Source organism: Chiloscyllium punctatum, chromosome 25, assembly GCF_047496795.1.
Source record: "Chiloscyllium punctatum isolate Juve2018m chromosome 25, sChiPun1.3, whole genome shotgun sequence".
Lineage (NCBI taxonomy): Eukaryota > Metazoa > Chordata > Chondrichthyes > Orectolobiformes > Hemiscylliidae > Chiloscyllium > Chiloscyllium punctatum.
Genome location: NC_092763.1, coordinates 9,942,260 through 9,964,843, shown reverse-complemented (window position 1 = coordinate 9,964,843; position 22,584 = coordinate 9,942,260). Strand labels below are relative to the sequence as shown.

Sequence of the window (22,584 nt, the reverse complement as noted above, 5' to 3'; positions counted from 1 at the left end):
AATAAATTACATATTAAACAAGTTCGATTGCAGCATATAACAGCTTAATGGCATTTTTGAGGTGAATGAGTGATTGCCAAGCAGTAGTAAATGATGTTGCAATGTCAGTAAGTAATGAATGATTTGATGCCATCTTGAGTATTCCAAAAGGAGTGCATATCTGCATGCTAATTCAGTGAAACTGATCTTTTGGAATACTAAACATCTTCAAACCAGCCAACATTTCCGAACTCTGTGTTGCCCCAAAATCACCTCAATTACCGGTTTCTTACAGAAGTGCAGACCACCAATATATAATAAATGCAAATGAGAAATGCTGGAAATATGCAGCAGGTCAGGTTGCACCTGTGGAGAGGACTTCACACTGAAATATTCACACCGTCTTTCTTTCCACTGATGCTGTTTAATGTATTGAGCAAACCCAACATACTTTTATCATTCCAAATTCTGAAGATCCACAATGTTTTGATGTTTTACACCATATTTTGAAGAGGTCAGGGATCATGTGGTATCGTAATTAACATCCTTGGTAGGACTTGATGAACAAGAAAGGTGCATTAATAATGTATTCAAACAGACTGACTGTTAAACTGCAGATCCTTCCAAAATATATCCAACAATATGCAGCGATAATTAATGGAATCAAAGGAAAGCCTCAATCTGATGCAACACACACCTGGAAACGTTGGTGTAGAGTAGGGCAGTGAAGATGATGATTGACTCAGCCAGAAAGGCTAATGTAGATCAGATTGGTGCAAGGGTTCAGTCCCTGAGCCAGGTGAACTGAATTTTAGACTTTCATGCCCTAATTGTGACAGAGGTCCTGGTGCTGGAAACCTAACTTACCTTTGGCAGAGAACTGAGGGAGAAGAAAAACATGGTGGTTGTACTTCAAGATCTAATATGTCACTCCAACTTATTTTTTTTCCCTGCCACAGATGCACTCAATCTTCAACTTAATTTCAATACTGCTCCTCAGGTATGATGTTAATTTACTAGATTAGATCAGGGTGCATTCATACAATTGTACAGAATATGCAACAACACAATCAAGACCATCTATCTTTGCATTTATTGTTCACTCAGTGTCCACTCTCATCTAACTCTAACCATCAAACCAAATCTTTCTGTCTCCCTCATATATTCATGTTTTCATCAAATGCATCTCAACCATCCATCTCAGCCACTAACTATAATAATGAATTTCAGGTTCTCACTACTCTGAGCAAAGAGCTTTCCCCTGAATTCCCAACTGCATTTGTCATTGGTAACAATCTTATATTGATGGCCTCTAGCTTTATTCTCCCACACAGCAGAAAAATGTGTGCTTTGCAGTCTTCTGGCACTGTACCCCATAATTAAATATAAAAAATACATACTGTTACCATTTCTATTTCTTTGGATTGTTTTAAAATTAGTTTGTGCAAAAAGCACATCTGAAACACTGCATGATTCCTACTGAATCATGTCCAAATTGGACAAACGACCTGAATCTGGGATGGCAGGTTAGGTGAAGATCAAGGTTGAGTTCACCAGCTGAAAAAAAATTCTCCTCCATTTTCTTTAATATTTGCAATTCTTCAAAGTTTTGTGTCATGTTGATATGTGAGAGAAAATATAAACTCACTTTGAACAACATCATGTGCTTATTCAATGAAAGTAGGATTGAATTATGGTCTGGGATTGGATAGTTGCCTGATCCATGGAAAGTTGAAACCATTGCAAATGCTGCAGGTTCCACAAATGTGGAGGAAGTTTCAAGTTTGTTTGAACTTATTACCCACAGTTGTTCCTTCATTCCTGACTTCACTATGTTTTCTGACTCTTCTGCTTTGACAAAGAGACCAAAAAGTGTACATGAACTAAATCACAAAAATAGGCTGCACACCACATCAAACAACAGATGTTGGAACGTGTTTAATATGTAATTTATTGTAGCTCACACAGTGCAATTGTACTAACAGCATCACCATATGGGATCTTAAAACCAGAAATTTCAATGAAAATAATGAAAAATCACATCCTCAAAAGCCTACTTCAACCTTAAGAAAAGCAACCACTTAATTGTGGATGCCAGACCAGTTGCCTTCATTGCAGTTCTTGTGCAGAAAGATAAGACAGGCAACTCATCAATCATTCCAATGCCAAGAAAATCACAAATATCTGTTGAGCAACATTTTTCAGAAGCAGGAGAGAGAAAAGTGCTTTTCATTACATGCCATATGTATGCTTTTACATCTATCTATATGAAAGTGAGTTTGGGGAGAAAACCAATCTCAGAGCTCCACACATAAACCAAACTAGTTACATGAATAGGTAATCAGACAAACAATCTACAAGGAAGCCAGTTTCATTTCGAGTATTACCAAGGCAAACTTGATCCAGAAGGCAGCCTTTAGTGACATTTGTTGCTGACAGTTTGAACTATTAGCTATGAATAAAAGGTTGGCGAAACAATACCTTAAATATATCAGCACTCATATTAGAGCATAACATTAATCACTGCCATGTCAAGTAACCACAATGCAGAGTTTTCACGATCCTCTCAATATGTTTGAATTATCTCCAGGACAATGAATTGAAGTTAGCACTAATTTTCCAGGTTTATACACTAGAGAACATCTGCTTAATTTCATTGGCAACGACAGAAATTTCTAGTCAGAAAAAGTTAGTACTTATCCCAAAGTTCAGTTGGAATTTTTTTTTGTTGACTTGGTCATTGAGAAGAAACAATGGAGCAATGAGTTCAGTAAATTTGTAAACTGTCAGGGCTTCACACTCAGAGAAACGATATCCCTCAATAAATCGATAGTCAATGAAGATTTATGTGGTAAAAACAATAACTGCAGATGCTGGAAACCAAATACTGGATTAGTGGTGCTGGAAGAGCACAGCAGTTCATGCAGCATCCAACAAGCAGCGAAATCGACGTTTCAGGCAAAAGCCCTGCCCGAACCGTCGATTTCGCTGCTCGTTGGATGCTGCCTGAACTGCTGTGCTCTTCCAGCAACACTAATCCAGAATGAAGATTTATGTGCCCAGCTAAAGCAGACAGCAAGTCATGGAATCAAAAACTATGTCTTTTCTTCACAATAAGTGTACTATTCTGCAGTTATCTACTGGTAAACCTCTATATTCAACTACCTGCATCTTGCTGAGCTACTCAGAGTCATACAGCATGGATATAGACCCTTCAGTCCAATTTGTCCATGCCGGCCAGTATTCTAAACAAAACTAGTCCCAGTTGTCTGCTTTTGGTCTATATCCCTCTAAACCTTCCCTATTCGTATACTTGCCCAAATGTCTTTTGAATGTTCTAACTGTACCCACCTCCACCACTTCCTCTGGCAGCTCATTCCAAATATGCACCACCTGCGTGAAACAGTTGACCCCAGCTCCCTTTTAAATTTTTCTCCTCTGATCTTAAACCTATGCCTCTAGTTTTGAACTTCCCTACCGGAGGGAAAATACCTTATCTATGTCTCCCATGATTTTATAAACCTACATAAAGGTCACTCCACAGCCTCCTATGCTCCATTGAAAAAAATGTTCCAGCCTATTGAGTCTCTCTTGTTCATAGATAATGGCAACTAGGCTATATACAGTACTCCAAGAGCGGCACCACCAATGTCCTATATAGACACAGCATGTTGTCCCAATTCCTATATTCAATGTTCTGACTGATGAAAGCAAGTGTATTAAACAACTTCTTCACCATCTTGTCTAACTGTGACGTCACTTTCAAGGAACTATGTACTTGCAGCATTAGGCTTCTCTGGTCAACAGCACTCCCTAGGGCGTTACCATTAACTGTGCAAGTCCTGACTTGGTTTGTCTTACCAAAATACTACACCTCACATTTATCTAAATTAAACTCCATCTGCCACTCTTTGGCCCATTGGCCCAGTTGATCAAGATTACATTGTACTCTTAGATAACCTTCTTGACTGTCATCCACCAACTTTCTAACCATGCTTCTATATTCCTAACAAAAATTGTTTATATAAATGGCAAATAACAGTGGACTCAACACAAATCCCTGCAGAGCACTGCTGGGCCCAGGCTTCTAATCCAAACTCCAGAGCTAATGACCAACTTGCATGTAAACATGATCAAAAGCAGAACAATTTCATTAGTAAATACAGAAGGAAACTTGAAATTGAGATTGACATAGCTAGCCAGCTGTTAATGTGCTTCTAAAACATGACGGCTACACTGGAAAGCAAATAATTCCCCATAACAGCCAGACATTTGTTGTGATTAACACAACATGAACAATAACATCTGTTAAACATGTTTTACAAATCACCCAAAGCATCTTCAAAGCATTGAAAACACCAAGACCAAGCATTGAGTTTGATTTTGACATCAAAATCTCAGTGGAAGATCTGAGTAAAATGAGACTACTTCTGATGCCAACCAATAACCCTCACTTGAGAGATAAAACGCCGATCATACTAAAATGATTACGTGCCAAAGTAAACTATTTTCAGTTGGAGAAGAAAGCTTTCATCGCATAGCACATGACTACTGGTACATCGTTAAATTAATATAGAAGTTAGAATATGTAGTAGTTAGAATAAGTGAAATGTTTTTGAAAATAAACCACAGAAAACATTAAATCTTCATTTATTAAAAGAGAAAGGTAAATTGAAAATTGCATTATGCATTTTGTCCACTTAAGGGAGTCCAGATGGAGAATAAACGAACCTATGTTTTAATATGCTGTTTCAATTCTGAATGTTCCTTGTTAAATCTTAACACATCTTTCCAACAACTTCACAATATCTAAGTTAACTTGTGACAAGGTAAGTTGTCCATTTTAATTGAAGCAGATTCACTGCTTCAGGAGTTAATCATTATATACCTGTATTCAGGAAAACAAATTTCTAGAAACTTAGACAGGGAGTTGAACAGGAATAATAGCCATGAAATTAAAAAAATTAAAGTATTTTGGCGAAACAAAAACACTAATCCCACTCTCTTGATTACATATCATATTTGGTCATTGGCATACCTTTGCTTGCACTTTCTATGTGGTTAATTTCATCTGTGAATTTCAAGATATCGGGATACTTCTCTTCAGTAATCTCTGCTAAAAAGTGCATCAATGTTGCCTTCTGGTCGACTGACTTGGTATCTTTTAGCTGCAAAAGAAATCATAGAAAGCAATGCAGATTTTATTGTTTTAACATTTATGCATTTTATTAACCTTTAGTTGCAATTACTTTTGTTTCCATTTTATTTATTCCATCACCTTCAATAGTGCTGGCAGGCAATCTGTTCCTTAGCCATGCCAATGCAACTGTTCACCAATTCTGTGGAACAGCATGAAGTGACTTGTTCTCTGATTTAATCTTATGTAAAAAAAAAAGTATGCTCTGTACCAACTTCAAAAGGTGTAACTGTCTCGATGCTGTCCACACACTAGAACCTATATATATCTTGAGAGCTTACAAACCCATGCCTTAAAACATTGGAGTACCCTTGTATTGCTCCAACCAATGTCAAATAGTGTCCAATTTACAGTCAATTGTGACATACCAACAAAACAGCTCCTAAATGCTTTAATCTTACAAAGAAGCACACCCAGTGTTCCAACTGATAATGAAAGAAATGTTCTTCATTTTTATTCTTATTTTGTGCCTTTTCCATAAAGTTTGAAGTATACATATAAATTCATCTTTAAGTGGCAATATTTCATCAATGATCTTGCACAATAAGACAAGGTGAAATAATTGAGCAATATTATCCCAGTTTAAACCAAGGCAGAATAAAGTCCCTTGGGATTCTCAGATATGAATACAAAACACTGTTAATTCCTTGTCGATCAAAAGAGCTCTGCCTGCGACATTCATTTTTAAAAAATAATATACATACACATTCTCTTCGTTTAAGCAGCAACATATTTTCAAAATATTGTTCCAAAGTAAAATAATGCATTGATTTAGCTCATCATTAAAACCTGCATCCACTTCTATAGAATATATGTGTTTAATGACTTATGCTGATGTGTTAACCACACCCACACTGGAGAAGCAACAATTAATTTGTCAGAACTATTTTGATTGAGAATATTATAAGCTCTCATTATTACAGTGGTTCTTCCCTTCCATTATTTGCAGCTGTTCTTCTAAAATGCATTGATTATTATTGTTATTATTATTCTCGCCCTTGATGATTATTTTGATGACTTTTTCTCTTGCATTTTATATCACACTTACCTTTCAGTGGATTTCTTCATTTACAAAGTCGCAGCTTCATTGACAAATTATTTCACTTTCTTTTAACTCCCACTGACTACTCTTTGTCTGAATGAATCTTAGCTTCAGCCACAGGTCCTTTTTCTAATTTACTTGTGTTTCCTCACTGAGCCTCTCAATCCCATTTGTCTCTCAGTCAAAACACGATCAGAATTCAATCCACACTGGGGTTTAGTCTGGCAAGATACCTGCTTCAGCAGCATACTCTGCCAGCTATATTTACAGGCAGATTATGTCTGTATGAATGAAAAATAATTTTAAAAAACTAACTGGAATGGCTACATTTCCAATAAAAACATGTGTAATATCAGCTATCAACTAAATAACTATCTCCAGCTAATTAGTTGTGCACCTTAACATCTGTGTTTTGATTAACAATAAATAACTCAGTTTTAAGCTTCTGCATTGATAACTGTCTGTATTAATAAATTTTAATACATGCTTAGCCATAGAAAATGAACAGAACTTCTACAGCGGAGTGCCTATTGGAAGGATGTTGTGAAACTTGAATGGGTTCAGAAAAGATTTACAAGGATGCTGCCAGGGTTGGAGGATTCATGTTATCGGGAGAGGAATAATAGGCTAGAACTGTTCTCCCTGGAGTGTCAGAGGCTGAGGGGTGACCTTATGGACGTTTATAAAATCATGAGGGGCATGGATAGGGTAAATAGACAAAGTCTTCTCCCTGGGTTTGGGGAGTCCAGAACTAGACGGCATAGGTTTGGGGTGAGAGGGGAAAGACATAAAAGAGACCTACAGGGCAACATTTTTAAACAGAGGCCAGTGCTTGTGTGTGAAATGGGCTGCCAGAGGAAGTAGTGGAGGCTAGTACAATTGCAGCATTTAAAAGGCATCTGAATGGGTATATGAATAGGAAGGGTTTGGAGGGATATGGGCTGGGTGCTGGCAGGTGGGACTAGAGTGGGTTGGGGATATCTGGTCGGCATGGACAAGTTGGACCAATTGGTCTGTTTCTGTGCTGTACATCTCTATGACTCTAAGTCAAAATAAATGAATTAAAAGAATTGATAAAAAGACCACATTTGGTTTAAGAACTTAACTTCTGCCAAAATTCTGTCCAATGGTAATGTAGTATCTCATAGTATGCTGGCATAGTGGTAATGCCACTGAATTTTTAATCCAAAATTGAGGGACTAAAGTTCAAACTCCACCATGGCAGGTGGTGGAATTTAAGTTCAATTAACATTTTGAAAAACAAAGTTTTAAGAGCTACGTTTAGTCATGGGAGTTGTAAAAAATCTGTTTCACGAAGATCCTTTAGGGTTGAAAATCTACCATCAGTCGCTCAATAATAGCAAATTTAAAAAGTTGCTAAAGAGTCATTCCTTGCAAATGACTGCAAGACAAAAGAACATAGACTGGGACTGCCATAGTGTTAAAGGTTTAGATGGAGAGGAATTTGTTAAGTGCATACCAGACAATTTTCTGATTCAGTATTTGGATGTACCTACTAGAGAAGGTGCAAAACTTGACCTACTCTAGTCAAAGAAGGCAGGGCAGGTGACTGAGGTGTCAGTGGGGGAGCACTTTGGGGCCAGCGACCATAATTCTATTAGTTTTAAAATAGTGATGGAAAAGGATAGGCCAAATCTAAAAGTTGAAGTTCTAAATTGGAGAAAGGCTAATTTTGATGGTATTAGGCAAGACCTTTCGAACGCTGATTGGAGGCAGATGATCACAGGTAAAGGGAGGGCTGGAAAATGGGAAGCCTTCAGAAATGAGATAATGAGAATTCAGAAAAGGTACATTCCTGTCAGGGTGAAAGGAAAGGCTGGTAGGTATAGGGAATGCTGGATGACGTAAGAAATTGAGGGTTTGGTTAAGAAAAAGAAGGAAGCATATGTCAGGTATAGACAGGATAGATCGAATGAATCCTTAGAAGAGTATAAAGGAAGTAGGAGTATACTTAAGAGGGGAACCAGGAGGGCTAAAATGGGACATAAGATAGCGTTGGCAAATAGAATAAAGGAGAATCCAAAGGGTTTTTACAAATATATTAAGGACAAAAGGGTAATTAGGGAGAGAATAGGGCACCTTAAAGATCAGTAAGGTGGCCTTTGTGTAGAGCTGCAGAAAATGGGGGAGATAGTAAATGAGTATTTTGCATCAGTGTTTACTGTGGAAAAGGATATGGAAGATATAGACTGTAGGGAAATAGATAGTGACATCTTGCAAAATTTCCAGATTACAGAGGAGGAAGTGCAGGATGTCTTGAAACTGGTAAAGGTGGATAAATCCCCAGGACCTGATCAGGTGTACCCGAGAACTCTGTGGGAAGCTAGGGAAGTGATTGCTGGGCCTCTAGCTGAGATATTTGTATCACCGATAGTCACAGGTGAGGTGCCAGAAGACTGGAGGTTGGAAAACATGGTGTCACTGTTTAAGAAGGGCGATAAAGCCAAGCCAGGGAACTATAGACCGGTGAGCCTGACCTCAGTGGTGGACAAGTTGTTGGAGGGAATCCTGAGGGACAGGATGTACATGTATTTACAAAGGCAAGGACTGATTAGGGATAGTCAACATGGCTTTGTACGTGGGAAATCATGTCTCACAAACTTGATTGAGTTGTTTTGAAGAAATAACAAAGAGGATTGATGAGGGCAGAGCAGTAGATGTGATCTATATGGACTTCAGTAAGGCGGGTTCCCCATGGGAGACTGATTAGCAAGATTAGATCTCAGGGAATACAGGGAGAATTAGCCATTTGGAAACAGAACTGGTTCAAAGGTAGAACACAGAGGGTGGTGGTGGTGGAGTGTTGTTTCTCAGACTGAAGGCCTGTGGCCAGTGGAGTACCACAAGGATTGGTGCTGGGTCCTCTACTTTGTCATTTACATAAATGATTTGGATGCGCGCATAAGAGGTACAGTTAGTAAGTTTGCAGGTGACACCAAAATTGAAGGTGTAGTGGACAGCGAAGAGGGTTACCTCAGATTACAACAGGATCTTGACCAGACGGGCCAATGGGTTGAGAAGTGGCAGATGGAGTTTAATTCGGATAAATGCGAGGTGCTGCATTTTGGGAAAGCAAATCTTAGCAGGACTTATACACTTAATGGTAAGGTCCTAGGGAGTGTTGCTGAACAAAGAGACCTTGGAGTGCAGGTTCATAGCTCCTTGAAAGTAGAGTTGCAGGTAGATAGGATAGTGAAGGCGGCGTTTGGTATGCTTTCCTTTATTGGTCAGAGTATGGTGTACAGGAGTTGGGAGGTCATGTTGCGGCTGTATAGGACAATGGTTAGGCCACTGTTGGAATATTGTGTGCAATTCTGGTCACCTTCCTGTCGGAAAGATGTTGTGAAACTTGAAAGGGTTCAGAAAAGATTTACAAGGATGTTGCCAGGGTTGGAGGATTTGAGCTATAGGGTGAGGCTGAACAGGCTGGGGCTGTTTTCCCTGGAGCGTTGGAGGCGGATGGGTGACCTTATAGAGGTTTACAAAATTATGAGTGGCATGGATAGGGTAAATAGACAGTCTTATCCCTGGGGTCGGGGAGTCCAGAACTGGAGGGCATAGATATAGAGTGAGAGGGGAAAGATATAAAAGAGACCTAGTGAGCAACATTTTCACGCAGAGGGAGGTACGTGTTTGGAATGAGCTGCCAGAGGAAGTGGTGGAGGCTGGTATAATTGCAACATTTATGAGGCATTTGGATGGGTATATGAATAGGAAGGGTTTGGAGGGATATGGGCCGGGTACTGGCAGGTGGGAGTAGATTGGGTTGGGACATCTGGTCAGCATGGACGGGTTGCATTGAAGGGTCTGTTTCCATGCTGTACATCTCTATGACTCTATAAACACCTGATTTCAAACGATCACCGCATTTTATACTATAAGAAAAGCATAGGCTGATTTGTTGGCAATTTAACTCACTTATCAGTATTTTTTCTACTCTAATGTAAAAGTGGTGATTATTTGAAGTTTGCCAACTTTGCTTTTGTCATGGTGTTTGCAAGATGAAAACTTCAGCAACAAATTTCCCTTTTAAGTAACCACTATGCACCCCTGTCACGTGACCCCAAACCTACAACAATATGGTTGACTCTCAGTCACTCCCATTTGTAATTAGGGATGGGCAAGAATTATTAGCCTTGCCAGTGATGTCCACATTCAGTGAACAAATTAAATAAATCAACTATAAAATAAATAATCAAATTTGTATCGCTAACTAATAGTGATGGCAACACAGTTCAAGCTTCATATTGAATCACCTTTTGGCTGATTTACATTTAGGTTCACTTCAATTCATTTCTGCAATGAAACTGATTATTATTTGTTTCCTGTCTATGCTGAAAGGCAACATCTACTATAGATTAGGGGGGAATCAGTTTAGCTCAGTTGGCTGGATCACGAGTTACAGAGCAGTGTGACACCAACAGCATGGGTTCAATTTCCATCACTGGTTTGAGGTTACCATGAAGGACTCTCCTTCTTTACCTCTCCCCTAGCCTGAGGTCTGGTGACCCTCAGGTTAAATCACGACCAGTCACTTCTCACTCGAATGAGAGAGCAGCCCCCATTGCCTGGTAAGACGATGGTGATACAACAATAACTCTAAATTAGGTATTTGGCCATGCCTTTTGGAATCATGTGAATGTTTCAGAACATTATGGACCAAAACACCATGGTCCACATCATGAAAATGCAGCCATGTAATCTGGAGTAAATTTTTTCATAATTCTTTGGATTATTATTGTACCTTTGTCACTGACAGTGAGAAGAAGCAATGTTTTCACTTCTAATAATCTGTTTGTCTATAATCACGACACCTCAGAAACTAGGTGAATTTAAAATAAAAACTTGGTATCCAAATTGGGTGCGGCCCAAGTTAGCACTGCTCAATATTTGGCAAAAATATGTTTTTTTTATATTGCAACATTTTAAAGGACCTATTAAGACTGGGAGATGAGGTAAACTGACTTTTTGTGAAGAATTTTGTGGGCTGTTTTATTAACAATGTTGTTGTTTGTTGTATTGTGCATTTTCTCATTTGGTGTGATGGGATCTTTTTGGAGCTGCTAAAGGTCATCAAATTCTTCAGAACAGATTGTTGTACATTGATTTGTATGAAGCTTCTTCAGTCAGGTGAAAGCTCTTAGTAAAATTAGTTTTGTCCTCCCAGTTTTATACTTAGGAAGCATCAAACAAACAGGCAAAAGCCTCAAGCAAGAACTGTCTAACTGTAAAACAAAGATAAAAAAAATCACACAACATCAGGTTATAGTCCAACAGGTTTAATTGGAAGCACTAGAGTTCAGAGTACTGCTCCATCATCAGATGGTTGACAACTATCTGATGAAGGAGCAATGCTCCAAAATCTAGTGCTTCCAATTAAATCTGTTGGACTATAACCTGGCGTTGTGCGATTTTTAACTTTGTACACCCCAGTCTAACACCGGCATCTACAAATAAAAAAAAGAGTTTGGATTAACACAGTATGGCAGAGATGTGCATTATAGTCAATACACTCTTCAATTTTGTCGCTATTACTTTCACCTACAAATAATAGGTTTTCAATTCAGTTATTTGGTATTATTGTTGTCGAGTTAAACACTCTTGCAAAATATTTTCATATGTAACTATATCGAATCTCTCTGAAATTTCAAATAAACATCAGGATGACTTTTATAGATTTATACTTTTGCTACAAAGTGTTGCAAATTGAGATTGTTGCTGAACAACTGGGTCGAAGTGGCTGAATGCCCCAGAGGATTTATCATTCATTAAATGAAGGATAGTAAATCTAGTGTCACCAGCGCACCTTCACTCCTACTATTCAAAGCAATCTTACCATGTGAAGATCAGCAGGAATTTGTAAAAGATATGCATAAGATAATCTTCTTACACTATTTGCATTGTCTTATTAAGTGCAGTATTATCTCTACTTCTATAACCATGTTATTTATTTCTCAAGATATTTATAGTTTTAAATAATCTTCAAAATTGCTTAATTCATTTTATGAATTTTGGTCTTCAGCACTGCTTTTTTTTATTAAAAATCAAATTTTTTGGTTATTTTTAAGCACCTTACTCAGCTGAGTTTTATTTTCTCATTTGGGATGTGGCCCCTCAAGCCTGGACATTTTGCATTACAAGCACTCTTCCTCCACCTTTCAGAAAGAAAAACTTCACTGTAAACTTTTCATCACAGACTCACTGAAACTACCAGAGACCATACACTTGATCTCCAAACTCTGCTTTCTACTTCACACATTGCTCTTGAAACTGGAAGCATTCGCGTGAAAATTCTCATGCATTTTGTGTACACCAACTTTTGTTTTCTGAAGAACAAGAAGTTTATCAACCTTTGCTGCATTTGGCTATCATGAATGTATCTCTCACACTGTGCCAATCTTCATTTAGACCGCGTACCCATGATCAATATAAACTATGTTAATAATATATGGTTTCCACCTATTACATACTTTGCACACATCCATATGTACTTGATATTTAATATCATCAATTGGAACATTATTGAACCAATTCCCATTTCATTACAATAAGAACAGTTGGGTAGCTCAACAGATTCATGTGACATTAATCTGTTATTTTAAGGGAGATAAAAATAGCGAGAAAATGTTACTCAGTCACCAACTATTATCTAGTTATTTCAAGTTCTGAGAAAGAACTTTATTTTTACTGATAATGTAAAATAAGTTGAATCAACAGTCAGAAATCAAGTTTAATTGCTAACAGATCACTACTTGTGCAGAGCAGACCATGATGAATACTGTATAATTATTCAACAGTCTATTATTAGGATATAAATGTCACATATGAAGAACATTGTTGACCCTGAACTGAAGTTCCCTTTGGATTTTTGGATAAGGCCACACAATTCTCCTACCTGACTTGTTTAAGGACATCAACACACAGTTCTCTCCCACCATCATCCCATCTTGAGACAAACAAATTGCAGACTGAATAGAGTCCTTTCATTCTACGTTATAGAGTTGATTTGTTTAAGTATTATGTTTCAACTACTAATTACAATTTCTCTAGATTCACTACGTTCAGTGGACAAGATGGATTCATCTGTTTGGAGTAGGCACAATGAAAAGGTTCTGAAGAAGGGTCACCAGACCAGAAGTGTTAACTCTGATTTCTCTTCACAGATGCTGTCAGACCTACTGACCTTTTAAAACAACTTCTGGTTTTGTTTATAATAAAGGGTCCCTCAAGACTATTCTAGTTCGCTAGCCTGTGCGTAGATGCTTAAAAATATCACTTGAAGTTGAAGAACACAATAGACAAGTTTCTTCCCTTGTGCGCTATGCCACCCTATTTGTGAATGTCGATTTAAATTATCACTCAGTGTACATGAAAAGGGTTGCCCAGTTGAACAAGCGTACCATTACCTGGAGCAAGTTGTTATTACATCATCTGAATGTCTGTTATGTATGGGTCAGTGAAGTGACTGTTTTCTAAGTTACATTCACACAACTAGCATAACTAGGGAAAAATAAAATGTGGAGACAGGTCTGAATAGGAAACATCTCAAAAACCTCCACTTCAATTCTTCTCTTAGTCAGTGAAGTAAACCTACAAGAAGATGCAATTTTTCTATTTGGAAAGTTTAGATGACTACTTCTTATCCAGTTAAAAATCACACAACACTAGGTTATAGTCTAACAGGTTTAATTGGAAGCACACTAGCTTTTGGAACGACGCTTCTTCATCAGGTGATAGTGGAGGGCTCGATCGTAACAGAATTTATCGCAAAAATTTGCAGTGTGCTGTAACTGAAATTATACATTGAAAAATAGATTGTCTGTTAAGCCTTTCATCTGTTAGAATATAGAGATAGTCTCATTTCTTTCATGTGTTAATCACAATACCCTTTTTTATATAAAAGTTGCATTCTCGGGTTAGCTGTTAACAATAGTGACAGCTAGACAAAATTCTGTTATCTCACTTTTTAGATTAGAATCAATCTAAACATCAGGTCATAGACAGAGAACACAGGGGGCTAACACCTTCAACATATTGTCTCGCTATCACCATTGTTAACAGCTAACCCGAGAATGCAACTTTAAAAAAAAGGGTTTTGTGATTTACACATGAAAGAAGTGAAACTATCACTGTATTCTAACAGATGAAAGGCTTAACAATCAATTTTTCAATGTATAATTTCAGTTACATCACACTGCAAATTTTTGCGATAAATTCTGTGTTACGATCGAGCCCTCCACAATGACCTGATGAAGGAGCTTTGCTCCAAAAGCTATTGTGCTTCCAATTAAACCTGTTGGACTATAACCTGGTGTTGTGTGATTTTTAAGTTTGTACACCCCAGTCCAACACCGGCATCTCCAAATCATGACTTCTTATCCAATTGATGATGGCAATATCTGAAATGTGTTTTTACATATTTGCACAAAAGAAATCTCTGCTTCAGGTTTGAAAACATGGAGAAGTGCATGAAAGACACAAAATGTGAAGTAACTTTTAAATTAGCATCAGCTAACAGGATGGAACAACAGCTGGGGTGGCACGGTGGCTCAGTGGTTAGCACTGCTGCCTCACAGCACCAGGGTCCCAGGTTTGATTCCAGCCTCGGGTGACTGCCTGTGTGGACTTTGCACATTCTCCCCGTGTCTGCGTGGATTTCCACCGGCTGCGCTGGTTTCCTTCCACAGTCCCACAGGTCATGCGAATTGGCCATTCTAAACTGCCCGTAGTGTTTGGTGCATTAGTCAGGGGGAAATGGGTCTGGGTGGGTTACTCTTCGGAGGGTTGGTGTGGACTTGTTGGGCCAAAGGGCCTGTTTCCACACTATTGTAAATCTAATGTAATCAATACATAACTAAAAATGATGCCCAAAATGAGAATAAAAATGATTTTTTTAAAATATGGTGTATTACCTTGAATTGGGGATTATTATTTTTTTTCAAAGTTCTGAAACCACCAGACTCTTTTTGGGAAAGAACTGTGAAAAGGTCATTTTGGAAACTTTTATTAAGTCACGTCACTTGATAACAAGCTGTCTCAGAATGCATAATTTTATTCTAAGTTAAATCACTGTTTATCTGCTCAAGAATTACAGCTTAATGTTTTGAAAAGTCAATATTTATATCTGCAAAATGTAATAAACAGAATGAAATGGTTTTGCATATTGGGAGGTTTATCAACAACACGACACCTCAATCTTTGGTCAGTCAGAATTTATTGGGTATTATCCATAGAAATCTTGTTTTCAATCAAGCAACCCACACTCTTTCCACCCAGTGTTATAAGGCCTGTCGTAAAGATAGATGGCAAAAAAAATTGCATGAATTCTGCTATTGATAAGATCACCTTCAACAAATACAAACAGTACAAGAAGGATTTATCAGTGATCTATAAATAAACGTTTATCAATCTACTCTAGGAATCAATTAACTTATTCACAATTACAATAGTTCATTATTTAACAATTCATTTAATTACAGCTCAGTTACGCCACTTTCCTCCTGGCCTGGCAGCAGTTTATTTTGGAACACAATTTCAGTCATGTTGCCATATCATCCAGCTTCCTGCATGGAGTATCAATGGATGGCATCATGGCCAAGTCCATGTTTGCATATGCTATGTTTCATGCATAATAAGGAGTAGAAAATCTTACTGAATCTTTTTCTTGTTCCTGGTGCAGGCAGAAATGGATTGGCGTTTAGTGCCCATTGTTGCTATCCAAGATTACTGGTTGGGTTTCTACAACAATTTCTCCTCCTCTCCGTCCCAAATGACCAACCCATATCCTGAGAGTTTAGGCCTAATTTAACATAGTCTCGCAGGATAATTTTCTCATTCTAGAGGTCAATCTAGAGAACTTTCACTCTATTGCTTCCAATGCAACTGTATCCTTCCTTAAATATGGCTTCCAAAACTGTAAACAATATTTTAGATGTGATCTTACCAAAGCCCTGTACACTGTAGCAGAGTTCTGTATTCTTATATTCCAATCCCTTGCCATAAAGAACGTCATGCTATTTACCTTCCAAAAGGTTCACTCGATCTGTAAAAATGCTTTCTGCTTACCTTGTAGAAACTCACCAAAATCTTGCTGAACAGTCGATATCCACAAGTTTCAAAAATAATCAGCTTTCCTATTCTTACAAACAAAGAGAATAACTTCACGCTTCCTCATATTATACCCAGCAGTTATCTCAACCCACTCACTTCGCCTGTCTCTATCTTTTTTGCAACTTCCCTGTACCTTGCCCATAGCTTAACTTGCCACTTAGCATTGTACCAGTAGCAAACTTAAATTTTAAAGAATATGTTTTAATTTTGAGAAACCGATTGAAAGATCGCTGTAAGAGTTGGGTTTCAAAACCTTTGGTGCAGCAAATTACATATATCATTGATTACCACTGTTCAGTAGGTAGGGTATGCTTCAAACTACAGAAAACAAGTAACTTTTCATCTTTAAATTAGCTATAATACCCCAAATTATAATTCACTCTGTCCCCTAAGTAGACACTTTATTATTCTGGAACCAGTTCAAAGCTATTCTCCACTCCCAAAGGTCTGCTTCCTTTTTCCTTTCCCAGATAAGCAACGTCAACTCCCAGAATTGACCTTTACCAAGTCAGTTACACTGGAAATTCCTCCCTCTAGTCAAAGCTCAGCAAGTCTTTCAGCTTCATCTAAATTCATATGAACTTCTTCAATCTGAGTTTAGCATACTATGAACAACAGAATCTGTATTGTCACTGCATCACATGCAGGACCAGATGTCCTTCTGCCGTGAGATCCTTGCTGAGTGATATGCTTCTCACAGATAGTGATAACTGCAAAACCTGGAACTCACTTTGTTGCTCATGTGGTCACACCTATTTTCCTCTGGAACCACACAAAAACAGTCCGCCCAAGTCAGACAGCAGTGGAGAGGTTTTTGAGTAGATTGCTGTTGTCAACCATGTCAAAGGTTGAAGAAAGGATGAGAAAGATTATGAAAGAACATTTATTTGTGGCAGAGTGACACTGGATGCAATTTGTGACTTGGATAAGAATTAGAGTTCTGAGAAAGATGGGATATGATGTGGGAGACAATGAGACTTGTAGTGCTTGGAGAAGTTGGAGATTAGATGAAATTGAAGAGTTCATGGAATTGTAGAATCCCTACAGTGCAGAAAGAGGCCATTTGGCCCATTGAGTCTACACCAACTCTCTGAAGAGCATATTACCTATACCCAAACCTATATGGGGTCTTACCATTGCTTAACCCAGCTAACCTACACATTACTGAATCAATCCACTTAACCTGCGTATGTTGGACAGTGGGTGGAAACCCATGTAAGCATGGGGAAAATGTACAAACTCTACCTAGACAGTTGTTTACGGCCAGAATCGAACCCAGGCCCCTCACATTATGAAGCAGCGTTGCTAACCACTGTGCCACCCTTCGCTGAGTTGAGGATTGCTTTTTGAGGAGAAAGCTGATGTCAGCAGACACAAAGGAGAGAGGGAAAAAACATCTGAAAAGAGCAAACTGTTCACAGCATTAGCTAACCATTGGGGTCAGGAGGGCATGTTTATTGATCTGCAATTTAGTGAGACTGGATTAAGAGAAGAATTGGTGGATCACTTGGACAAGACATACAAAGGAGAAGAAAGTTGTGTAGTCAGGGAAATCCAGAAGGAAACCAACAAAAAAGGGGAATTACTGCTGTGTTCTGACATGAACAACAAATCCTGTTATTAAACACCTCACAGTTACATTACAATTATGTGGGGAGTTCATTCAGAGGAAATTGAAGACAGTGTTATCTGGCACTGGACATTAACCTTTTAATGATGATAAGTGTGAAGACCAAACACAACCTATTAAAATACAAAAATGCTGCAATTATACTGGTTATTTGTGAAAGAAAGCCTGCTGTATAATTACTTTTGTCAGCCCTGGCTCAGTGGCTGTAATCAGGTCTGAGTCAGAAGCTTGTGCATTCAAGCTGTGCTGTAGGATGTTGGGTCTACAATCGAGGCTGATTCTTCAAATGCACAGGGAGAGCAGACTGCATCTTCAGAGGCGTTATCTCCTAGATGAAAGGTTACACCAAGGCAATGTCTGTCCCCTGAGCTGCATACAAAAAGATTCTCTGTTGGTGTTTGTCCTCCAACAATCACTTCAAAAGCCCAATAACTGGTCATTAATTGTGCTGCTTTTGTGGGAGCATGCTGTGTGCAAATAAACTACTGCATTTGCACACAAAGCAACGTCTACATTGCAAAATTAAGTTATTGGTGAAAAGCTTTCAGACCTTTGGGATATCACAGAGCTGCAGATCTTTTCTTCCCCTTTAGTATACTAAGTTAATTAAATTAAGAGCTCCATTTCTGTATCAATGCAGTATTCCACTGTCCTTCTGGCTAGACTCCAGACCAGCTGTCAAATTCAGCTTGTTCATTGATGTTCCTGTATTTATCTTAATTTGCAGTCATATTGTTTCATCAACCTGATGTCAGAATTTTTGTGAATTTTCTGCTTCTGTGAAGCTTATTAGGTGTTTTGTTTTCCAATATGCATAATATAATCTCAAATTGTTGTTGTGGCTATGGCTCCCAAACTAACGTGCTGTGATTCCAGTCAGGTCAGATTCAAACTGATGTTTACTAGTTTGAATTAGTTGAATTAGGGGATTAGCTGCCTCTGCACAGAAGACGGGGTGGCCTGGTGGCACAGTGGTTAGCACTGCTGCCTCACAGCGCCAGAGACCTGGGTTCAATTCCCACCTCAGGTGACTGACTGTGTGGAGTTTGCATGTTCTCCCTGTGTCTGCGTGGGTTTCCTCTGGGTGCTCCAGTTTCCTCCCACAGTCACAAAGATGTGCAGGTAAAGGTGAATTGGCCGTAGTGTTAGTTAAGGGGTAAATGTAGGGGTATGGGTGGGTTGCGCTTCGGCGGGTCGGTGTGGACTTGTTGTGCCGAAGGGCCTTTTTCCACACTGTAATGTAATGTAATGTAATCTAAAGACATTTCAAGTGCAACTTGGCACACAGAAGCCTTAAGATAGTGTGGAGCTCTGGATAATAAAATATTGGTTGATAACCATTCTAGATAATATAATGATATGGGAAGAAAAACCTGAAGATGTTAAAGTGTACCCAGATCACAATTCCATCTATCCTCACAACACCACCAAGACTCTCTCAAGAGCTATCTTTTGACTTTTAGAGGTTACTTCTAGGTTTTCAGGGACTCCTTTTTCATTCAAGTGACTCATTTATTAAGCAATCCTGATAAGTTGTATGATTAGTTCCTCTAATTGTGTTGACAAATGGGGAAATAGGTTATTTGGACTTGCAGAGAATCAGAAATAAGCTTCATCAATATTCTCAGTTATTAATAACACTCCATTAAACCTACAGCCTTAACATAGAAAGACAAACATGAATTTCTTATACAACGTGGTACAACATAAGTTAACAGTGATTTTTTAAAAATGACTGACAGACACAAAAGATCATCAACCTAAAGACACTTTCCATCAGTTGCTGAGGTCATATCGAATATTTTGATCACATATGCAGGAAACTGGTAGACAGCAACCAGATGCTTTTTACTGTATCTCAAAGCCATGCGTAAATTTAAGTTTACCAAGTAACTAAATGTTCTTTATGGTGCATCCACTACATTTTTCCCAATATCATAGCTTCCGAACATTTGCAGCCTTAGGCAACAAATTCAACATTAATTTGCAGCAAATTCATTACCTTAGGTGATTGAGTTTTCCTTCTTTTCTAGTAAGTTGAAAATTCCTTTGTTAACTAGCTTAAAGATTTGCTCAGGGCAAGTTCATTTTAATTAATTTCATTGAGCATTTCAATCAAGTAGCAAGGAAGGTGTTGAGGGTAATGTGGTTAATGTAGTGTATATGATATTGAAAAGACATTTGACATCAGGCAAAAGAATCAGTTCACCAGCAATGTTTAAACCTATGGAGAAAAAAGTCAATTGTGAGCTTTCCTGGGGTAGGGATTAGGAACACTGGTTTTCTCACTGTATGTTAAAGACTTAGGTATGGGTGTTCAGGGCACAATTTCAATATCTGCTTAAGGTACAAAATTTAGAAAGATTGTGAAATACGAAGTGGTTAGTGAGAGACCTGAAGAGGACATGGAAAGGTGAGTAGAGTGAGCAGAAATTTAATACAAAGAAACGTGAAGTGAGACATTTTAGTAGGGAAAAGCAAGGTAACATAAAACAAATGAGGAAATTATTTTAAAGAGGGTGCAGGAACAGTGACATATGCTGAATGTTCACAGCTAATTACATATGGCAGCACAGGTTCAGAAAGCAGTTGCATGCCAAAGAAAAGCATCGACATTGTGTTGGACCTTTATAAAATATTGGTTCATTTGATGTAATGTGTAAAATTCCAGGGTCCATAATTAAGGAATGTTAAGGCATTGGAGAGGTTGCAGAAAAGACAGATCCAACTGATTCCAGGGATGGGATACTTCAGTTTTGAGGAAAGAATAAGAGAGCTGTCTCAGTTTTTTTTGAGAAGAGAAGGATTCAGAGTGCTCAATAGAGATCAGATGAATCCTGTGAGTGTTCAATTTTGAATTCAAATCCATGAAGTCTCTCAGCATTAGGTCAAACATGGACAAGGAAACCTACAATTGATTATCACCGACCAACGTCATCACCCTTCAAAACACCAGTAAATGAACTAGTACTACTCCATGTTGAATACCAAGTGGAAGACACACTGAGGGTGGAAAGGCAACATAATGCATTATGGGTGGGAGGCTTCAAAGTCCATCACCAGGTGTGGATTGGTCAAACAAGTTGGCTAAAGGACATGGCTGCTAGTCTGATCTGCAACATGAAAACATAAAAGATAATATCTTACTTGACCTCATTCTCACCAATTTATCTATCACAGGTACACCTGTCCATGATAATTTTGGGAAGAATAACCACTGTAAAGTTCTTGTGGTGACAATGTTTTGTCTTCACATCAATGACATCCTCTATTGTGGCCCTACCATGGATAGATTCTGAACAGAGTCTGCAACTCACAATTTTGCAACCATGATGTGCCGTAGACCATTATTAACAGCAGGCTTGTACAATCTGCAACCTCGAGGCCTGGCATATCCCAGAGCCAACTACAACCATCAAACCTAGGATATCAACCTTGGTTCAATGAAGCATGCAGGAGGACAGGCCAGGTGCAGTAACAGACGTACCTAAAAGTGAGCTTTCAACCTGATCATGTTATAACACAGGACTACTTGCACGCCAAAAAGCGAAAGCAACTCGCGAGAGACAGAAATGAGCAATCCCACATTCACAGATCAGGTCAAAACTTTGTAGTTGTCACATCTAATCAAAAATGGAGGTGGACAATTAAACAACTAATACAAGGCAGCTCTACAAATATCCACATTCCAAACAATGGTGCAGTCAAGCAGATCAGTAGAAAAGTCAAAAAGTGTGGCGCTGGAAAAGCACAGCGGGTTAGGCAGCATCCAAGGAACAGAAGAATCGATGTTTCGGGCATAGGCCCTCCATGACGAATGTGATTCCTGATGAAGGGCTTATGCCCAAAATGTCGACTCTGTGCTCCTCAAAAGCTGCCTGACCTACTGTGCTTTTCTAGCATCACACTTTTCGACTCTGATCTTCAGCATCTGCAGTCCTCACTTTCTCCTAGATAAGTAGGAAAGGCTGAAGGAATTCTCCAAGATTAGCCAGAAATGCCAAGAGATTGATGCAGCTTGGTCTCCCTTTGTACTTCTAATCATCATGACTACCAGTTTTCAACTGATTCCATTTGCTACATGTGATATGAAAAAGAGGTGACCATAGTTGTGGCTATGTTCATTGATCTGGGAAGTTGATTTGCAGACATTTCATCACCTGTGTAGGTGACATCCTCAGTGCTTTGGAGCCTCCTGTAAAGCACTGCTATACTGTGAGGCACTGGATATGTTGACCAAATATCCATTACACAAAAAGGAGAATAAATCTTGCTATTATTATAATTCCAATCATCAGAAAAAAAAACAGAATAGGTCATTGACAGTGCTAACAAGAGGCATTCGTTCAGCAATAACCTGTTCATGGATAGAGTTTTGGTTCCGCTCGAGTTAACTCTTGATCTAATGACAGCCTTGGCCCAACGATGGACAAAATAATTGAATTTCAGAGGTGACGAGGGACTGGCTGTCCTTGACATCAAGGCAGCATTTTACTGAATACAGCATCAAGGGGTCTGAGCAAAACTGGTGTCAATGCAAATCACGGGAAACTTCTCCATTGCTTGCAGTGACTCCAAGCACACAGAATGATGCTTGCGGCTGTT

The 22,584-nt window shown here is 38.6% G+C and overlaps 1 protein-coding gene across 5 annotated transcripts in view; it reads right to left on the bottom strand.

Moving 5' to 3' along the window:
* diaph2 (diaphanous-related formin 2) overlaps positions 1-22,584 on the bottom strand; it is a 780,284-nt gene that overhangs the window by 299,629 nt on the left and 458,071 nt on the right. For all 5 annotated transcript variants that reach the window (XR_011964075.1, XM_072594677.1, XM_072594675.1 and 2 more), the window contains one exon: positions 5,018-5,147. Coding sequence is in view for 4 of the 5 variants with exons in the window: in XM_072594677.1 (XP_072450778.1) it covers positions 5,018-5,147 (130 nt within the window). In the remaining variant the exon portion in view is untranslated. The remainder of the gene's footprint in view (positions 1-5,017; positions 5,148-22,584) is intronic.